Genomic DNA, 23,280 nt, shown 5'->3' on the forward strand with positions numbered 1-23,280 from the left:
TTAATAAAGCACAGGGACAAACTCTTGAAAAAATGGGTGTCTACTTACCCGAACCAGTATTCTGTCATGGCCAATTGTATGTGGCACTATCTCAGGCAAGATCATTTGAAAATGTTAAGATCCAGATATGCACAAATGGTCTAAGCACAGTGAATATTGTATGGAAAGAAGTGTTATAAACTACATTACGAATGAATCACTTAATATATACCGGTATCAAATGTTCATAAAACTACCGGAAAGGGCAGGCAAAACAATATGACTATGACACGCATGCCAAGATGAGTTACCTGACCTATTTGTAATGAATGCTGTGGAGCAGCACAGGTCCACTAGTAAATACCTAAAAAATAGACTTCTTAAATAGTGAAAATTGTTTCATACTTCTTAACTCAGTCAGTAATTTTTTATATGATGCTGCTGCTGCACATTTTATTCCGTACCTTGAAGACGATACATGACCAGTGTATATCTGATCTACTGACCTAGTGTGATAGTTATGAATGTCTTTCCTGTACCTGATTTCTGTATTTAAGGAGATAATACCATTTTTAAGTTTGTACATCAGTAGTGCTTTGGAGTATGTCTTATGCATTCTGATAGGTAAGATGTTTGCATCTATGTATATCTCAATGGAGCACTTCAAAAAGTTGTGTTTATAAATTAATCTTAAGCCCCTTCTTTGTTTTTTTTTTTTCTATTGCATAACCCCCAAATTACATTCATGTAAAGTAGATGCAAGTGAATAAGTGAGAAATAAATGCTTCTAAGCTGCTGTGTAGTTAATCCTATGTCTTGCAATCTTTTCAGCACTCCTATAAAAGCAGTGATCTTACATTCTATATTCCAGCATAAAGATGTGTTCAGAATTAGACCTAAGTATGTAAATGAATTGATTCTTTCCACAACTTAAGTCTTAATTTTTACTCCATTTAAAGAGGTTGTTTCATAAGATGGCTTGTGGAAAAACATATATTTAGTTTTAGAAGTATTTAAAACAAGATTCTTTTCAGTGACCCATTGTAGGATGGTATCTAAATTTCTTTGTACTTTATCCATTATTTGTTCTTCAGTGTCATCTTTATATTTAAAAAAAAAAGGAAAATATAATCTGCAAATAACAGTAATTTACCAAATACAGTGGTATCAGTTTTCCTATATCAGAAAGAGTATAGGTCCCAGTACTGACCCCTGAGGCACACCAAATGTAACTATTGATTCTAGTCCGATTGTATCATTCAAATGAACATATTGTTTTCTTGCTTTTTGATACTGAGTGTTATATGTGGCATAGCGACTGTTCATATGTGCTAACACACACACACACACACACACACATGCACGCACACGCACACACACATGCTCTCTCTCTCTCTCTCTCTCTCTCTCTCTCTCTCTCTCTCTCTCTCTCCCCCTTTCACTGAAACTTGAGTATTTTGACAGTTATAGACAGTCAGTGTTTATCTTACTGGTCGAACAAGTCAATCTGTTTCATTATTCTTTCCAAAACAAACTTTACCTTAAACAATCCCTATGAAAGTAGTATCCATTCACTGAGAAAATGACAAATAGAAAAAATTCAGAAGAAGGATGAGTACAAGCAGGACTGCAAGAAGAGGATATGAAAGAGAAGTAAAAGGAAAAAGACCAGTGGGCAGACCCAGAGGAAAATGGACAGATCTGATGAAGAAAGATGTCGAGGAGAGAGGACAAGATTGGGAGAAGATTATGAGAGAACAGTGGTTCATGGGCTGACAATGATGGAGGGGGCTCATAGACCACACCCGGGCAACTGGAGATGGTCAACGAGGATGATGATGATGGTGGTGGTGATGACGACAATGACGACGACGACGACGACGACGACGATGATGATGATGATGATGATGATAATGATGATGATGAGTACTCAGTTCACCCTTAAAATTTATTTCATAGTGTGGTTCTATATGTTTTATTTTATTGATTTAAAATGTATTAAACTTCAAAATTTGTGGAACTTTATTATTATTACTGTTAAAATAATTCTAAAATTAAAGAATTAAGCAAGAACAACCTGATGCAAAATTTTACTGGTAGGCCTATACAGTGTTCATCTGAAAATATGCAATACCGGTATTTTTCTAAAAGCTAATGTTCTAATGCTGATTTATATAAAAACACATTTATGGCATGGAAACAAATATTTAATTTTTGTTACCAGTATGGTTATTTTATTAAAAAATAGTAATCCATAATTTTACAGTTGGAACAAGTCCAGGGTTTGAGTGCAAAGGAGATGGTTGAATGATTAAATTTCAAACTAAGAGAAATCCCAACAGTTTTCTCTTTTATTTAAAAAAGAAGATATTGTTTCATAAACTATAACTTTATCATAAGGAGAATTAATGCCATATCACAAATTATTATTTACCAATACTGCATACTCAACAACACTGTAACTTATGAATTTTATTCACAGATTGGTGCCTTGGCTGTCTTAAATGAAATGTCAGGCAATCTGACTATTCAGCGCATCCTTACAGACCAAGGCATTGTCTCAATACTAGTGGGTATGTTGTGTGTGGAACCAATGTCTATGCAAATTTTTGCTGGTGAAATACTTGCAAATGTCTGCAAAGTTAGGAGAGCTGCAAGAATAGTCAGAAAAATTCATGGAATTCCAAAACTGGTAAGGTATTGTGCAGGTTCTTTTGTAGAAACTACTGGAGTCTGTAAGTATAACACAAGAAAATCTCTGGAAAAGCATATTCACATGAATCTTATCTTTTATTCTCACCTTAAGCAGAGGGTCATGATTATGTATGTTGTACTAACAAGGAAACTTTGCCAGCGTGTCCCCAATGATCTGATCCATTTTCAATATACCGTATGTGCAACTCATGGCAAAAATGTCACCAGTTCAAATTGCAAGACAGAACTTGCCCCCAATTCTGTGGAAACAGAATTTAAATATTTTGAGAGTGCTTCACAAGACTAGTACGCTACCCACAACAAATGTGTAACACAACGAGCAAGCTCTCTGCTTGATAAGCTCGTGATCCACAGATCACCTCCCTAGTAATTTTTATTGCTACTTTCCACAGAAAAGGTATAATAAAAATGCACTGAATTGTTCACTATCAGCTACCTACTGTACAACAATATTTCATAATATGCTACAATATGTATGGTGAGTGGCCAGAACTTGTGATGACAGAGAACCATTCATAAGTGTTAAACAAATATGCTTTGTGATGGACAATTTGAAAACTCTTTTGTGGATGCATAAACACAGTTTTTGTGTTTAGTGTGTTAGATGCTACCAAATTACTGCTTCTCTTGTCTGGCTCCATGGCTAAATGGTTAGCGTGCTGGCCTTTGGTCACAGAAGTCCCAGGTTCGATTTCTGGAAGGGTTGGGAATTTTACCCATAATTGGTTAATTCCCCTGTCACGGCGACTGGGTGTATGTGTTGTCTTCATCATCATTATCACGATGCGCAGGTTGCCTACGAGCATCAAATCGAAATACCTGCACCAGGCCTCTCCGGAAGCCATACGTCATTTCATTTCACTGCTTCTCTTATTTTTATGTTCAGTACAACCCTGGTTCATGTAGCAATCTGTTGTCACAACACAAATCTTACAACAATGAATATCATCATCAACGTCATCATCAACATCATCATCATCATCATCATCATCATCATCATTTTTCCGCTCCAGCAAACCAGGTGCGAGTGTTTACGAGCCTCTTCTAGGTTTGTTCTGTCTATCCACAGCTGATGTTCTACATTTTGCTGCCAATTCACATCATGTTTGGCAAGGTCTTTGAAAATTTGCTTTTCCCAACTATCACAAGGCCTCCTTCTGTGCCTCTTACCAACAACAGTCCTTTCATAGTATGCTCTTTGGGTCCTAATTGGAACCATCCTGCTCATATGTCCATACCATCATAATATGCTTAATTCTAAGGTTACCAACAGGCTCCTGTCCAATCCAAGTTGTTGCCAAATACTTTCATTCCTTATTTTGTCTCTCCTTGTCTTTTGGAGACATGACCTAAAGAACTTCATTTCAGTGGCCTGTAGGCAACTTTGTGCAGATCTAGTCAACATTGCTACTTCCAGTCCATATGTCAGAATTGGTACAAGATATGTTTTGTACAGCATGAACTTGTGAGCTTGGGGAAATGAGCCATCCCAAAGTAATTGACGAATGGAGTGGTAGAATTTTGATGCAGCTTGTATTCTATTGCCTATTTCTTGGTTTATGGTATTGTCAGAAGAAGTGAAGCTCCCTAAGTATTTGAAGTTATTGATAATGTCTACTTCGCCGGGCTGAGTGGCTCAGACGGTTAAGGCGCTGGCCTTCTGACCCCAACTTGGCAGGTTCGATCCTGGCTCAGTCCGGTGGTATTTGAAGGTGCTCAAATACGTCAGCCTCGTGTCGGTAGATTTACTGGCACGTAAAAGAACTCGTGAGGGACTAAATTCCGGCACCTCGGCGTCTCCGAAAACCGTAAAAGAGTAGTTAGTGGGACGTAAAACAAATAACATTATTATTATTATTATTAATGTCTACTTCTTCATTTTGCACTCGCAGGTGGACTGATTCAGGATTTCAACTCATCACTAAACCAACGGTTTTAGTTTGGCTGATGATCATTCTCATTCTTTCAAATTCTTCTTGCCAAAGATCTAGTTTTAGCTTGAACTTCTGCTTCTATCTCACCCCATAGCATAACATCATCAGAAAATACAAGTGCATTTGTTGTCTGATCCTTCATTTTCACTGCTTTTATAACTGCATCCATTATAGTAATGAAGAGAAGTGGTGATAGACAACTTCTTAGTTGGACTCCGCTCTTGGTTTCAAAATAGTTTGGCCCGGCTGCTTGAATCTGCACACAGCTCTTTGCTCTTGATATAGTTGTTTTACTCAAGCTATAATCTAATCTGGCACTTCTGGACGTTTCAGAAATTCCCATATGTGCTTACATGATAAATGATCATATGCCTTCTCATTATCCAAGAATACAGCTATAACCATTCTATTCTTATCCCAGTATTTTTCAAAAAGCATTCTTGTCAAAAAAATGAGGTCTAGCATTGATCTGTTCGCTCTAAATCCATGTTGTTCTTCCTCAAGTTAAGGTTCAACAAATTTTCTTATTTTTCTCTCCTGGTTCTCTCATATACTTTTAACCCATGAGATAGAAGGGTTATGTCTCTATACGAAGGTGATCCCAAAAATAAGATCTCCTATTTTTTTATAAATACATAGACCTGTTTATTTCCATAATGTTTTACATCATTTTACAGCTTGAACACTTAGCTATTTTTCTACATCATAACCATTTTGGTCGATGCATTTTTTAGATGCTGTGACAGTTTTTGTATGCCCATGTCATACCAGCTCGCCGCCATGCTGTTCAGGAAGTTGTGAACCTCATCTTTCACCTCGTCATCGGTGCTGAATCGCTTTCCAGCCAAATGTTCTTTCAACTTGGGGAACAAGTGATAGTCACTGGACGCCAAGTTGGGACTATAGGGTGGGTGGGTGATGATGTTCCACTGAAACTGTTTCAGGAGAGCAACAGTTTGCTGGACGACGTGCGGGCAAGCGTCGTCATGGAGAATGTTTACGCCCTTGCTCAACATTCCTCTCCTCTGGTTCTGAATTGCCCGTCTGAGTTTTTTCATGGTCTCACAGTACCTGTCAGCGTTAATTGTGGTCCCAGCGGTCATAAAGTCGACCAACAATACCCCTTATGGATCCCAAAACACAGCTGTCATGACTTTACCAGCAGACTGTGTTTGCTTGAATTTCTGCGGCTTTGGTGAAGAGGGATGCCACCACTGGCGTGATTGTTGCTTGGTCTCAGGTGTAAAGTGGAATGCCCGGGTTTCATCACCTGTGACAATGAAGTCCAAACAGTTGTCCTGTTCGGCTGCAAAACGTTGAAGATATGCGCAGAAAGAATCAACTTGTTGGCGCATGTGGTCTTCAGTCAGCATGCATCCAGGGTGATCCGCTGATCTTCACGCATGATTTGCTCAACCTTCACGACTATCTCAATGGAAATTGACGGTCTCCCGCTCCTTTGTTTGTCAGTGTTAGAATATTCAAGGTTCCAATCCGGCAACTGGGTCTTGATTTGGGTTTCATAGCTGGTGAAGCTTCAGGCTGTAAGCCATCATACGCAACTAGCTGTTGTCGTTGTCTTGAGTTCTTCGATCCGAGGCTCGTATTTGTCTTGAAAGTGATTGCAATTACTCTCCAACTGACTTGCTAGGCCTAACATTAGAGAAGATTTTCTGTCAGGGTTATCTCCCTTAGCTTTAGCAGTCCCCTGCCAAATCTGCAAGGCAGCATCTTCCTGTTCAATTTATATGTCATTTCCTACACAAAGGCTTCAACAAGCCCCCTTAGGGTGACCTCCTCTGCCCATAGCCATTGGTCCTCCCTTAGTCTGTCAGGTTTGGTAACGGCCGCCCAACCCTTGGCCAGACAGTCGCAGGTAGTACCGTCTACTGTCGCATACGGTAGCAGGATGTACCTGACCTGACAGTGCAACAGTGAATACCATATTACAAATATATCGATGATGACATATGAAAAAGATTTTGTGAATGCTTTTGTCACAATCCTTTAGCCAAACATAAAATTTTAAAAACAGCTCAAATACTGGGTATTCCATTAAAATACCAAACTCGTTATCATTAGTTATCACTGTACCTACATAGTTCTTGAAACTATTTAACAATAAGGTACTCATAATTCCAATTCTTTACATACAATTTCCCACAGAGAAGCAGATGACAATTCGCACGTTAGTCAAACAATTTTGTTAAACATGTACTACTGCTCATTTCTTTCGCATGCTTGTAATGCAAATAACATACAAATTGAACATTAAAATAAACCCACAAAAATACTTAAGAGGTGAGTTCAATCCATGAATTAGGAGTTTGCAAAATGGAGAGCTACTCACTGCACAGCAGTGCGTATGTTGTGTAAATGTGTCGCATGCTGGTCTTGTGAAGCCCTATCAAAATATTTAAATTCTATTTTCTCATAATTTCTTGCAATTTGAACTTGCCATAGCCTACAAGAATACTGAAAATGGATCAAATCGGTGGGGCCACATTGGCGAGGTCGCTTTGTAAATCCCAAGACATAAGAGTTGTGATCGCGGTCTGTCAAGATAGCAGCTGGTAGGTGCTTAGGATAACTATGACCACCTTAACCCCTTCAGTGGCGGTTTCTGGCAGACCGCCTGTGCCAGAAAAGTGAGGGTTTTTTCGGAGGAAATTATTTATTTAACATAGCAAGAATGAGTAACAATAATTAAGGGAACACATTCATATATTATTCAAGGTTAATAAAAACTTACTTTACACTCTATTTAACTTTTTTACAGTAGGCGTGTAACATGATTTCATAAAATATTGGAGTTTAGAGAATACTATCCTGTGAGCAACACATTTTAATTTCAGGCTTTTGTATTATTCCCATCAACAACACTAACGCAACAAACTGTCAAATTCTATAACAGTTTATTTCTTTCCAAAACTGTGCCATTGCAATTTTAGCATATGGGATTTTTTCGATCACTGTCAAATTTACAACTTCATCTGTTAGAAACAGTTCAAAACAGTCAATCGAACTCACCCTTGGTAATAATCCAACCCTTACACCAAGATTTCCCGTAAATGGAATTATATTAGAGATCGGGCCAGCTAGGAAGACATCTGGGAGCGCATGCGCACTTTGGACTGTCTCGCGTAGCGTATCCCCTCCTAACAGAGCTCCTGCTACAAGGACAGTTCAGTGCATAAGTTTATACTCAACTGCCGCGCTCTGCTTTCTAATTTCCCGTTGAGTAGTAACTGTGGTTAGTGGTGGTGTACGTTAGGCCTATCTGTGACAGTATGGAAGGCGTTAAAAGTAGCGTGCATAGTAAGGTGCTAAAGAGTCAGACTCTTGCAGCAATCTTGAATGTTATAGACTTTATGGAAAGGGAGGCAATGGAAGAAAAGTTCGTAATAGATTGTAAAAAAGTGCAGAAAGAGTAGCAGCAGCTGTTGGAGTGTCAGAAAGTTCTTTGGTACGGATTAAGAGCGAAAAACGAAAGAATTAGGAAAACCTATGGATAGTCTGTTTGAAACACCAAACAAAAACAGAATGCGCACAAAGAATATTACTGGATTGGACGACTTTGATGAAGGTGCTGTACGTCGTATTGTTAGCAATTTTTATTTAGATGAGAAATGTTTACCTACAGTTTCAAAAATTCGTGCAAAGTTAGGTAAAGTCTTAAAGTTCAAAGGATCCAATACTAGCGTCAAGCGAATTCTTCGATCATTAGGCTATCATCAGGAAAAAACTAACACTAACAAGCGCATCCTAATGGAAAAACATGAGATAAAATACGGAAGGTTTGTTTATTAAAAAATGCCCAGCATCGGGCGGAAGGATAGTTGTACATGCTGGCGGTGAAATGGATTTCATCGAGAACTGTCTGCTAATCTGGAAGTCTGACAACAAGAGTGGCGACTACCACGATGACATGAATAGTGACTTCTTTTTTTAAGAGAATGAAAGATATGAAAGATAACTTCCACCTCGCAGTTTTCTCGTGAATGACTACGCGTCATATCACAACAAGGAAGTAGATAGTGCTCCAACCTCCAGCTCACGTAAAGTGACGATGTTCTCCTGGCTAGTGAAGAGGAACATTCCACACCGTGAGACGATGTACAAACACGAGCTTTATGAGCTTATCAAACTGCACAAGCCGGACACTCGGTAATTCGACTGCTCCCTTATCACCCTGAATTAAACAGTACTGAAATAATGTGGGCAAAAGTGAAGAACTGGGTAGCTTCTCACAACGTCACCTTCACTATTGACGACGTAGAGAAACTCACTAGACAGAAATTCGCGTCAATATCCGCCGAAGACTGGAACATAAGGGATGGGGAACATTTTCAAGACATTGTGGTGTCCTTTGCGATCCAGCTGGGAGCCGACGACACGTCATCCGGTGAGGACGACAGAAGTGATGACGGATGACTCAGTCGAATTGAAGGGATGAAGTGGACATAATAAAACAAGAATGTGCTCATTTTGTGAATAATTATAGTGTCATTATTTTATTACTTATTATTTCTAGTGCCATTTAAGTTATCTTCGTATACATACGTTGTTACTCAGCATATGTAGACCCTTTATGGTGTTTCCTTTTATGAATTATATTTTGTTTCTCTACCTGAGAACAATTATATATGTCATATCGTTAAGTCACATTTCTTATTTTACAAGAAAGCAACAAAATATTGGCATTAAGGAGCTAGGGACAAACGATCATATAGTCTAACACTGCTTTCTCGCCTTAAAGCAAAAGTACTTATCATTATTATTATTATTATTATTATTATTATTGTTATTTCTTTCTTAATCTTCTTACCCTCCAGGGTCGGTTTTTCCCTCAGACTCAGCGAAGGATCCCACCTCTACCGCCTAAAGGATAGTGTCCTGGAGCGTGAGACATTGGATCGGGGGATACAATTGGGAGAATGACCAGTACCTCACCCAGGTGGCCTCACCTGCTATGCTGAACAGGGGCCTTGGTGGGGTATGGGAAGATTGGAAGGGATAGACAAGGAAGAGGGAAGGAACCAGCCGTGGCCTTAAGTTAGGTACCATCCCGGCATTTGCCTGGAGGAGAAGTGGAAAAACACGGAAAACACTTCCAGGATGGCTGAGGTGGGAATCGAACCCACATCTACTCAGTTGACCTCCCGAGGCTGAGTGGACCCCGTTCCAGCCCTCGTACCACTTTTCAAATTTCGTGGCAGAGCCGGGAATCACACCCGGGCCTCCGGGGGTGGCAGCTAATCACGCTAACGACTACACCACAGAGGCGGACATTATTATTATTATTATTATTATTATTACTTCGTTTCGCCCTCTTTGGGGTATGTTGAATCAATTCTTTCTCTGTGTGTTGTTCTTTTCCTAGTTCCCAGTATTTCTTCATTCTTTCTGATCTTCGTTTCTTCTTGTCTTCCGAGATAATAGATTTGGCTTTTAATGTAGATTTGTTTTGGAACGTTATGTTTTCTTCTTTAGTTATTACTTTAGCTGTTCGACTGAATAGTGAATTTTCTGTAATTTTTAATTCTACCATGTCTTTTTCAGTTTCTTTAAACCAGTTCGGTTTTGTTTTGGGTTACGGAAGAAGTCAAGATTTGTTCGGTTAATCATAGAGTTCATTCTGAGGAGAAGATGGCCGTAAAAGTTTATCCTCCTCCTTCGCATAGTTTCTGAAAGTTTTCAATTTTCTTGTAGCGTATTATTATTATTATTATTATTATTATTATTATTATTATTATTATTATTATTATTATTATTATTACCGAGTTATTTTACATGACGTAGCTCAGGTTATGATGCCTGGTGTTATAGCAAACCATATTCTACACTGTATATCTACAGCGTCGTAAAGTTAATTTTATATTAAATTATAATTTAAAAATAAGGACTACGCAAATTGATACACGGAAACGATTTTGACAGATACTGTAATAAGAGGTTAAATTATGGTCTAACTCCTTCAATCTATCTGTCATCTATAACACTTCTAAATTCATTCATTTCGGCTAGGTATGTCTGTAATTTACAGCCGGAAGGGAATTCCACTAACTGAAAATCTGCGGAGTGTTACATGTCAGTTATAACAAATATTTCGGGTCAACTGTACATCGCCACAACACTGAGCGAGAAGGGGAAGTCAGCGTTCTCGCTCCCACAGCTCTGCTTTCTCACTCGCACACTTCCCCTCACCGGATGTCTTCCTACCTGGCCCGAACTCTAGATAGCACACTATCCCCAGCCTTACACTTTTTCCACATGAATGTATATTCAACATCCCCTACAATCAACTTAGCTTCTGATGTAATATCTTCCGCACTTTCACTAGAAATACTAAGGAGGTCATCATCCGAAGAATCAATAGAAATATTATCACTACTATCAGAAATACCAATGTCACTTAGAGATTCATCTTTGATGTAGTTCCCTACTTTGTCTTCAGACAAACATCTCTTCCGTTTCGTGCTCACCATTTCTGTTTAGCTCGTCAGCTGGCCAGAGATCTCATATATAAAGTAGAGAATATAAGGCATATTTTAGGCCAGACGCTTCACGAATACAGCTGGAAACCCTCTCGCCATCTGTTGGGAATGCTGGAAAATGCTTTCCAAAGAGATTACAGTACCCGAGAAATTATTGGGCGATCACGAAATGAACACTGCAGCTAAACGAGAATTTCTCGGGCGGTGACGTTATGGGCAAGCTTGCACCACTCGAGAATATCTCAGGCGTGCCACTGAAGAGGTTAACCCAGCAGAATACACACACACTGTTGAGATGCAAGGACATGCAATAGGTGAACATTACCCACAAGCAAAAAATCTTCCTTAATTCTAAATTGTAATTATTGAAAACCATGTAAATGATGATACATTTATGTAGTAAATCAATTTAAATAGTTTTGGAGTAATTATGGCAATGTGCAACTTGTGAATAAGAATGGATATTGAAATATTCATGCTCTTATAATGCTTACACATACACTGGCATCTCTCAGTTGTTTATATTACATCATTTATACGAGGGCTGTAAATAAAGTAGTAACAACTTAGTCCAGACACTTGCAGGAGATCAGGCATGTGTAAATAGGATATGGGAGCAGTCAGATGGCACTGTTGTCAATGTGCAGTGAGCATTTGACAGGCATCTAGTTGGGAGTGTTGTTGCTGTGTGGCACTGGAGTAAAGAGTGTCAATTTTACTGCTTTAGAGCATGTTTTCAAAAGGTGATCAGAGTTCATGGATTAAAATTGAGGTTGCCTGTGGCAAAAATGCATCAGAACGTCATCGAAGATTACATGAAGCCTGTTACGAGAATGCATTATTAGGATGGTAGCATGATGGGTCAAAGTGTTTCATGCAAGTAGGAATGAGACTGTGGATTTCCACCGCACAGGTCAGCCGTCCATTCCTCAAGATCAGATTAACATCGTGAGTGATCTCATTTCCGTAGACCATCAGTGGACTGCCCGGGAATTATCTGTAGAGGTTGGTCTCAGTCATCAAACAGTGTAGCACATACTGACACCAGTTTCGGTCACTGTGTGACCATCTTCAGCTACATAATGTAAAGTGACTTGAAAACTACACACAATACACATAAACAATAATATGACATACAAAACCTAAAACAATGTTTGTGAACATTCTTTATAATGTCATCTTTGGTATAGTTTCTGTTGATTTAGATTAAGAAAAACATCCACATTGTGCTATCATTGAAGCTTCTTGGAATTTGTCCTATGAATTATAAATACTGTATACTTTAAAAAATCTAAAAAGCTCTGATTGTCTTTATAAACAAGTAATCTCACTGTGTTTTCAACAACATTTTAGTCAATAAAAAAGTATGGCACATTCATGACTTAACACATTGTTGTCTGGGCGCGCGCTACTCCAGTCTTTCCTGTGGACCGGCAATAGAAGCACACTTAGCATGAGAAGTAGGATGAAATATAAATACATGTAAATGGTTCTAGGACACTGTTTCATTCTTATTTGCCCATCCATCAACCTCACTGTCACTACTATAACTGGCATCTTCACTCGTATTATTGTCGCCGTCAACAGACTCGTCTGAACTGAATGTCACACTTTCACTTCCACGCGTATATTTTTATGTTGACCAGCACACATCTTCACAATCACTGATACTTACACTTTCACAATCACAAGGGACATCAGATAACTATCAGCATGCAATTCTCCAAATATTTCATCATCATTCAAGCTGTCTTTGCAACGGCGCGCCATGCTGACATTACACTCGGTCACGCAGTACTGAGTGTTATGAAACCACACTTCCTGCGCTAAAAGCATTGTCAAGGAAAGAATATATCTATCTAAATTCCGATCAACAAAGACTTTGGTTTATAAACAACACAAAATATTTTGATTAATAAATGGCGGAGAGGATAAAATCACACAAGAATAAAGGAATGTGAGAAAACATTGATTTACATAGCCGGTCGCCCACGCACCAATACAAAACTATGTTAATTAACGTAGCCCATCATTAATATGTTATAATATCACAAACAAACTTGTTTACAATTATGTCGTTGATGAATTACCAAATGATGTATTACACTTGGTCAGTCAAATTTACCTGAGTTATTGTTGACTATTGTTGACACCAATGACACTTGGTTATTATATTGAAGAAAAATGCTGGTGGAGCCTCAACAATAGCACAATGTGGATGTTTTTCCTAATCTAAATCAACAGAGACTATACCAAAGATGACATTGTAAAGAATGCTCACAAAATAAAATTTTAGATTTTGTATGTCATATTATTGTTTATGTGTGTTATGTTTAGTTTTAAATCACTTTAATTATGTAGCTGAAGATGGTCACACACTGACCAAAACTGGTACTAGTTCTTATGAGACAGGATAAGATTTTGTGTACAGTGTAATGTAGTCTTGATTAGGTGGATTCCTAATAAAAGTCCTTTGGTACTGAAATCAAATGAATGGCGTAACCCAGGTTCACCATGTCTGCAGAAGTTTCGACAGGAACCCAGTCAGGTGAAGCTTGTGCTGATTGTGCCATACGACTACGAGAGTGTAATTCTTACGCATGCTGTGCCTAAGGGACAAACCATCAGCAGTGACTACTATTGCCAATTTCTGGAGTGACATATGCGTCCAGCTTTGCGGCGCAAACATTCAAGTTTATTGCAAGATGATTGTCCTATCATGTTGCATGACAACGCACGTTGTCATGTCGCAAGTATTGTCAAGTTCTTGTTGCAACGGTGGCATTGGGAGGTCTTGGAACACCCTCCGTACTCACCAGACATGAGTCTTTGTGACTTTGATCTGTTTCCGAAGTTGAAGGAACCCCTCCGAGGCCGCAGATTTCCTGACGTGGCATCTGCACTCCGCACAGTAGGACACTCCATCACTGTCATCAACAGTCCCAACGGCTTTCCAACATTTGGCAAAAGTTAATAGACTTTGCATTCTATCAATATTGCCACTACTTTATTTACTGCCCTTGTATTAGACGCACACTTTCTGTATCAAAAGAGTCACATATGATACATCCATTGGGTATAGAGGGAAGAGAAGAGGGTAAGAACTGTAGCGGGTGTTCATTTCACTCCTGGTCCATTACTTCCTGTTGCTCATTCACTTGTTCCACACATTCTCCATACACTGGTTTCATTTTCCTGCTTGACGCATTCTGAGGACTGTACTTTTCCTTTCCTTATATTTTCCAGAAAGCCACGGAATACAACTTCGGAGATTTGTTCTTTTAGTCAGCTTTTTACTTCTTGATGCCAAGTGTTCGTTTGTGAGATCCAAGGATGGCATTTTCAAACACTTTTGACAGAATGTTTAGATGACTTGAGCATTTGAAATAGCATTTAATTCCTGAAGAGGAAATAAACCTATTAAGAACATGCCTGATCCCTTTCTTTGACATTGTCAATTTCTGAGTCATGACTAACCTCGATGTCGCTCTCTTTCTTGGCAGCAACAGTTTCATAATTTTGTTCTGCATCATAGAATAATACATTCACTTATATTTTGGATAAACTGTGGCTACTCCAACCACTACTCTTATACCTTCATCTCCTTCACACAATATACATAACATTTGTTTGAGTGCCAGTTGCTTTTTAAATAAAAACAACAAAATTTGGTAGAGCATACCTCTTATATCAATTATCTCAAGGCGTGAGGTGATAAACTCACATATTTGGCAATATACAGGGATATGGATCAGGACAATATTAAATTACTGTTGCATTTCCACAATTGAGGATTGTACATGGAACTGGAATCACTTATTATAATTAAAATAAAACTGAGTTTATGACTATAATTTACGTCACAATGAACAAGCATTGACGTCTTTTAATTTAACAAAAAAATATATCTAGTGAGATTTGCGGTAATATGAAAAAGAAAATTTAATCTAAACAAAAAAAACTATTGGCATGAACTTGAAGTGAGATGTGATATCGCCGCTGATTACATTCTTCTTCATGTTATGAATGCATAACATGTCTGATGCTTTAATTACCTGATGTCTGCATACACCGCTGTTGAACTTGAAATTCTTGGGAAAACCTATGAGCTGAAGTCGGGAGCCGTCTGCTGTTATCTTCTTATATAACAAGGAGTTGGCCTACATACCATGTACACGTGTAGGGAGCTCCAATGTAATTACGTCCACTCAATATATTATAAGAAATTGGAAAATATTATTGAAACATCTTGTGAAGTCCATCCTCACAAGAAGATGATGTCTCTGCTCGGATACAACCACCACTTGTAGACCTCCTCGATTATTACTTCTTCAAACACAACTCTTAGCTCTGACCATCACTCTAAGACCACTTCTTCCATCTGATACATCTGACTGATACCTATGATCTGATACCTCTCACCACCGTCGCATCAACTTTTATAACCTCGCGATGACGACTCATCTCCCTACTCTCTGTTCATCCCATCCAGCTCAACATACAGTAGCTGGCGAATACTGACACTTGGTCGCAATCACGTGCCCACGCACTGATGTCATCAGTCATGTGTCGTATAAGCGTACCCAAGCGGATTACAGTGACTATGCGGCATGAGTCACCGGAAAACCTACTTGCACATAACATTCTCAGTTAAACATAGCCTTGATTACAAAATACTCTGCCAACACATCTGCCTAGAGTTACAAGCCACAGGATGACTATATCAAACCAACAAATCTCACTTACTAATATACAGCATAATTACAAACATATTCACTTAACCTATGATTAAATACAATAATATGTGTGATACCTAATTATTACAGTCTAAATGATGAGAAACAGAATATAAAATCTAATGAATCGGGTTAATAATAATAATAATAATAATAATAATAATAATAATAATAATAATAATAATAATAATAATAATAATAAATACTGAATGGAATCTGTAACCCTGTTGTACGGTTACAAAACATGCCAAAAAATGCACAGGTACCATAAAGTACACTCACCTAATAATACTTATTGCACTATTCGCCTGTAAAAATAAAGTAGTTAACAATAAACAAAAAAGGTATTCTGAAGTGTATGAGTGCGCACAGGGTGAAATTTACCCAGTCAATGTTTCTATCATACATGAGCAGAACCAACAAATCTGTGCAGCTGATAAGGTCATTATATTTGGAAGGGTTGGAGAGGAGGCCTGAAGAGTACATTAGAAATAAAGGAAATATACATTTCAATTTCGCCTGGGTAATTTTTACCCATATGTACATCCTTACAGGTTAATAGTTGAAGACATAGAAGGAGAAGGAAAGAAAATTTTTATTCTTTCCACCTTTCTGAATTAGAGTTTTTCCTCCTATTCCATAGGCTAAGTCAATGATTTATTACTCACTTATACTAATAATTCCTCACGTCTTACCATTTTTTGATGGATTAAATACTTTTGCATCTATTGCTTGGCACTGGCCAGAGCTAAATGTAGTTTCCACCAAACACCCTCTGTCATCCATGGATATGAAATTATAGAAAGTGCCGAGGTATGTTTGGTGCTGAGTAATGACATACGGAGCATGACCAGTGCCTAAGAGTGTTACAAAAGGTATTACCCATAGAGCTGTAACAGCACTTTCTGGCCAGTAAGGAAAACAATGACAAACTACCTCACTCATCATCTTGGTGTCAACAGTGGTTTTTGTATAGTTGTCTTATAAACACATAACTTTTGGTGATGCTGTTTGATGATCCAACCTGCCTCTAGGCTGATGATCTAATGACTAGAGTCCAGATTTCTGGTCTTGTTTTATAAACTTTAAGGCCCAGGCAACTTATTTTGGAGTTTTATTTGCTTAACTCATTGAACACAAGAAGCAGACCCAGCCAACAGCTGGAAACTGCAGATGATGATGATGATGATGATGATGATGATGATGATGATGATGATTGACCACAAGATTAAATTTTAATCAACACGCTGAAAACCCTATTGCATTATTTTATATTGTTCAGGAGACATAAGCAGAAAATGGCCACAGCGCTTGAATGAGTGAGATAATTGTTGGCAAGCCACCTTTTATTAGGAAATGCAGCAGAAGCAGACAGTGCAACTGTTGGTTCAGCATATTTAACTACTGTAAACGATACCTAAGTGAAAAGGAGATTGAGAACCATCATTGAACCACAGTTAGAGGAGTAGCAATATGGATTCAGATGTAACAGATCAACAATGGATCTAATTTTTAGCACCCACATGCTGATGGGAAAGTATTGGGAGAAAGGCAAGAACCTAGTCATTATATTCCTAGATATAGAAAAGGCCTATAATAGTGTTATAAGAGATAAGATCTGGGAGTGCCTGAGGAAAAGAAATGTGCCTGAAGTACTCGTAAGGAAAATTCAGATGTTGTACAAAGACTGTACTAGCTCTGTACAAATTGGGGAAGGTCAATCATCATGGTTTGAGACCAAGAGTGAAGTTCAACAGGGAAGTGCACTGTCCCCACTACTGTTCATCACTGTTATGGACAGTATAATGAAGAACTTCAAGGAAAAGTTAGGTGAACTGAATGCAGTGGCCTTTGCTGATAAAATTGTGATTTGGGGTGAAACAGAAGAGGAAGTACAGATCAGACTCAACGTATGGAAATCCCAGTTCCAGGAATATAATCTCAACATCAGCAAGACCAAGACAGTGTTAATGGCAGTCAAAAGAGAAGGGCATCCAGCAAGTGTAAAACTAGGAGACCACCAGCTAGAGTGTTTGGATAGTTTTCCTTACCTTGGAAGTGTAATCTTCAGTGATAATTTGGTCAGAAAAGAAATTACAAACAGAGTGCAAAAGGGAGCTGAATTCTGCCAACATGTCATGGGATGACATGATTCCAAAACTGGCCAAACTGATGATGTTTAACAACTATTTCATACCAATATTGACCTATGGTATTGAACCGTGCACCCTCACAAAGGGAGATTCATTAAGACTCCAAGCATCAGAGATGAAATTTCTTAGATCAACCATCCAAAAGACCAAGATGGACAAGTTAAGAAATGAGGAGGTGAAGAAAGAAGCCAGAATAAAGAAATCCGTACTAGACAGAATTGGCACATCCAGACTACGGTGGTATGGGCATGTGATGAGTACGGAGCCTACAAGAACAGCCAGAATAAATTTGGAAAGACAGGTGGAGGGGAAAAGACCTGCAGGAAGATCTAAAACCTGATGGATGGACATGATCAAAGTTAATCTAGTTGCCAGAGGATGAACAGAGGATGATGTTCTCCATGACAAGTTGTATATGGACAGGAAGAAGTGGAAGAGGCTCATTAACAGTACTCAGGAAACTGGAACTGTACAATGATCAAAATCAAAATTCAAAATATCTTTATTTGCAAATGAGGTGTCCACCTCGGTGGCAAATGGTACACTAAAATACATTATTGTTTCAAGCACTAAATATTAAATTAACAAGAGAAGAAAATTTTCCTATAATACAATATTACACAATTTACGCTAACAATTTTTTCTATTAAACACACGGCTCATCCTTAATAAATTTATATTGTTTACAAAATTCTACTTATAATATCTCCTGTACTACTTACAAATATAGTCAACTGATATACAGTATGTGGAATTACTTCAAATGATACTATACAACTGGTATAAGATGATGATGATGATGATGATGATGATGATGATGATGTATGGTTGCAACCACACAAATACTTCAAAAATATTGATGAAAGAGGGTGTCGGTTTTCACAGATTCCCCAATCGAGAAAAATCTCCAGAGAGATATTGCACTTAACTATAAAACATTAGTCGCGCTAATTTCTCACCAACCCAACAAAGTTTCATATGCTCTATGCATTTCAGAGAGCAGGACAATGAACTATCAAGTATTATTAAATATAAAGCTGAACTCCTGAGACAAAATAGAAAACGTGTTAAAAGGAGGTTCTGTGCCCATACTAAATATGAGGAGAACGAAATCTGTTCCTGTTGCAATGCTACATATATTATGAAGTATTTTGAAATATTCTAAATATAGGTACCTACTTTTAAATTTGTTATTAATCAAAGTATTCTGATTCTTGCCCCTCAGCAGCCTGGAAACCTACTAAGTATGTACCTTCTTCTCGGGGATATTGTTCTTGGATTGCCTTCACAACACAAGATGGTACTGTATAACTCTTCCTAAAGGAATCCATGAATTGACCCAGTATACAAAATGGTGAAAGGCTATGGACCACCAGGTAGCATTAGTTTTCACAGCCAGTCTTTTCCTCACATAGGCAATATTCATTTTATCCATATGAAGACAAAGTGTGGTATTTAACACATTGTAATTTAACACAACATTAGAATAGTCCTTGTGTCAAACAATACACATCACACTTCCGTGCATTTCATTTATTGTTTCACTCTCTTTAAGCAGAAACTTTCAGCAGCAGTGGGCATTGCTTCACAATGTCAGCAATTACACCAGCTGGTTTTTCACTGTATTTCCGAAATAACAGATGCCAGTGGTTCTTTTTTTATTTGCTTTACATCACACCGACACAGATAGGTCTTATGGCAACGATGCGATAGGAAAGGCCTAGGAGTGAGATGGAAGCAGTTGTGGCCTTAATTAAGGTACAGCCACAGCATTTTCCTGGTGTGAAAATGGGAAACCACGGAAAACCATCTTCAGGGCTCCTGACAATAGATGCAAGCCTCACAGCCGTGCGCCCCTCACTGTGTGGCCCGGTGGTTCATTTTCTAGCCAAGATGTTGTGTACTTTGGTTCAAAATGATGAGGCTTCATATTTTCTGGGCATGATCATTAATTACAAACAATGTGCTAACACCAAGAAAGGCTCATAGGCACGGAAGTGGTACGCGATATCATGTCGTAAAGCAACAGCTGTGTCCCCTACCTAAAACTTAGGATCTTCATATCACACAAGAAAATGGAGATTTTTAAGTTCCAATTTCGGCATTCCACTCTTCTACACAAAATCTAACTGAATTAATTAAAAACAAAAAAACTGATATTCATAAGTTTACTGGGTCTCTAAGTTAATTCAACAAATTTCTAGCTTTTGTGAATAGATGATACAGTTTATTTATTTCATATCGCAAAACAAGGATACATTATAAATACATATAAATACATATTTCTTAATTAAGTATGTAATTTACAGGTCAGCATTCAAAACTTAATGTCCAGATTTTTCAACCAGTCCACTGCTTCTGTAGAGGCACTATGTAATTCTTGAACAGATCCATTGAATCTTCTTTTTGGGCAGTCCATAACAACGTGCTGGATGGTTTGAGGCACATTATCACAGTCTCAGAATGGGTCTTCAGATTTTCGCCATTTGTGAAGCCAGAATTTACACCTTCCATGGTTTGTCCTGATTCTGTTTAGAGATGTCCATTCCCTTCTCGGTAAGTTGAAACCAGGAGGAGCTCTACAAGGACGGTGAATTAAACCCAGGTGGTCAGGATTTGAAGAGGTCCATTCTTCATTGTTTTCAGAAGCTTCTCAGCTAACTTCCACGATGGGTTTTTGGACTTTAATCTCTTCGATTTCTGAGGGTTGCAGTCCTGATGCAAGGGCAGTTGAGGATTACTGCGACATTTCTGCCATTCTCTTACAAGAGCCAGTTCTCTTCGTATGTAAGGGGGATGGTTGTTGGATAAAACGGGTAACCATTTTAGGGGTGTCGTTTTGATGGTGCCTGATATTGTTCTCATGGTATCATTCAGTTGTGTATCAACTTTTGAAGTATATGCACTGTTAAGCCGCACAGGGCAGCAGTATTCTGCAACTGGATAGATCAAGGCAAGAGCTGATGTCTGTAGTACTGTCGCATTTGCTCCCCATCCTGTTCCACTGAGCTTGTGTAATATGTTGTTCCTTATTTTTATTTTGGCTGCAGTGTTAGAGAGGTGTTGCTTGTATGAAAGTGTCCGATCCATTGTAACGCCCAGATACTTTGAACATGGGTTATACTTAAGTTTTTGGCCTTTGAATTCGACTTGAGGTACATAGTTGCCATTTTGGTTGTCTAGGTGGAAGCAGCTTACTTCAGTTTTGTTCAAGTTAGGTTTGAGTCGCCATGTACTGAAATATTTGTTCAGGTTATGGAGATCCTTTGTGAGTGTAGTTTCTGCTGTTTTGAAGTCACTCGATTGGGCAGCTATGTCATCTGCATATATGAATTTCCTGGAAGTTGTTTCAGGAAGATCTGCAGTATAGATCTGAACAGCAGAGGAGCAAGAACTGATCCTTGGGGTAAACCATCGTTTAGTATATAGGGCTTACTCTTATTGCTGTTTAAATGTATTTTGAATGCTCTATTGCATAGCATGTTGTTCAGCAGTGTTGCAAGGTTCTTACAGGGAATGATCTTCAAGAATTTCAAAATCATCCCTTGTTGCCATACTGTGTCATAAGCTGATGTCAAATCCACAAAAACAGCGATGGTCTTCTTCTTGTCTTGAAATCCGTTCCCAATGTGGCTGGTGAGTGCCAAGACCTGGTCACAGCAGCTTCGGTTAGGACGGAATCCTGTTTGTTCAGTTGGTATGTGTTGGAAGGCTGTGGGTGAGATTCTGTTATAAATCATTCTTTCCATTAACTTGTAGCAAATACTTAAGAGTGCTATTGGCCTATAATCTTCAGGACTACCTCCACTTTTCCCAGACTTTTAGAATGGCAACTATTTTAGTTCTCTTAAGCAAGGATGGAAGCCTACCACTTCTTAAGTGGGCCGATGACCTGCAATGTTAGGCCCCTTAAAACAACAAGCAAGCAAGCAAGCAAGCAAGCAAGCAGCACTTCTTAAGATGTCATTAAAGAACATAACTAACCAGTGTAGAGTTCTAGGTCCACAATGTTTCAGGAATTCTGGATATATCCCATCCACTCCTGCTGCTTTGCCTGGTTTTATTTCTTTTAGAGCTGTTGAGATTTCTGCAGTTGTGAATTCTCCTGAGAACTGGGGGGATGATTCAGTCGAGGCTAGCCTAGTTTTTAGCTCTTTCTTGAGATTTCTTGATTCATCTTTATTGACATTTTCTGGTATTTTGGATAGTTTGATGATTCTTTTAGCTACATCTACTGGAGATACCTCTGAGCTCTTATTAATATATTTGGGAGTATAGCTTCCAAGTTTTCTAAGAAGAGTCCATGCTTTTCTGCTGCTTGAGTGTTGGAAATCCATGCTTGCTGTCATTGAGTTCCATTTATCTTTTCTGGCAGAATCTAGGCATTGCAATAGTTCATCAGCGACTTCTGTTCTGTTGCTGATTTGGTACTCTTCGTAAAGCTCATCACATTTTCTATTCCATCCGAGAATATATTCTTTTCTAAATCCTCTGGGAATGTGTTTCTTTGCTATGGAGCATGTTAAACTAACAAATCACTTATAGTTATCCAGTTTGGGTGGAATCCACTGGATATTGTGATCCATCTCATTAGTAAACGCTTCCCAGTTTGCTCTTTCAAAATTCCAGTGAGGTACAGGTGTTGATCTTATTATAGGGACTTCAATGCCAATTTTTAGAAGAATTGGTCTATGCTGACTTCGGGGAAAATTGTTCCGTACTTTCCTGCTGCACTGTAAAGGTCTTCCGTGCTCATCCCTTGAAACAAAACAGAGGTCTGGGTTGGTGTCCTTCTTCCATCTTCCTGAGTGAAAGGAACCTCTCTCTTTTGCATCGTACACAAGGAAAACATTTTCTGTTTCAGACCATTCTAACACACCAAGACCATCTGAATTAGTATCTCCATACCCCCAGGAAGTACTCCTACTGTTGAAATCTCCTATAATAGCTGCCGGATGACTTACATTCTTGTTGGCTTCATTACACCAAGGTTGAGATGGTGGTTTGTAAATGTTTACTATTTCCAAATCTGCAACTTTAATCCTGGTGGTGAAAATGTTATCAGAGCTGATGTCAAGAATTTTTACTTCCTCAATATTATTTCAAATGTGCGAAGAAATGCCATAGTTTTTATGGAAGGTAGCTGCAACAAGATTGAATCCTGGTAGTTTACATCTAGAGTGAAGTTGGTTTTCATTCTCGCAATGTGTTTCTTGAAGTAGTACGACATCTACATGGTTGTCATTAAGCAGTTTTAAGAGGTAGT

At 38.5% G+C, this 23,280-nt stretch overlaps 1 protein-coding gene across 1 annotated transcript in view; it reads left to right on the forward strand.

Annotated features, from left to right (window-relative positions):
- The first annotated feature begins 1,798 nt into the window (after positions 1-1,798).
- LOC136880902 (outer dynein arm-docking complex subunit 2) overlaps positions 1,799-23,280 on the forward strand; it is a 97,801-nt gene continuing 76,319 nt past the window's right edge. Inside the window, exons 1-2 of the mRNA XM_068229170.1 lie at positions 1,799-1,905; positions 13,577-13,712. Of these exons, the coding sequence (XP_068085271.1) occupies positions 1,799-1,905; positions 13,577-13,712 (243 nt within the window). The remainder of the gene's footprint in view (positions 1,906-13,576; positions 13,713-23,280) is intronic.

The sequence above is a fragment of the Anabrus simplex genome, chromosome 9, assembly GCF_040414725.1.
Source record: "Anabrus simplex isolate iqAnaSimp1 chromosome 9, ASM4041472v1, whole genome shotgun sequence".
NCBI classification, from domain to species: domain Eukaryota; kingdom Metazoa; phylum Arthropoda; class Insecta; order Orthoptera; family Tettigoniidae; genus Anabrus; species Anabrus simplex.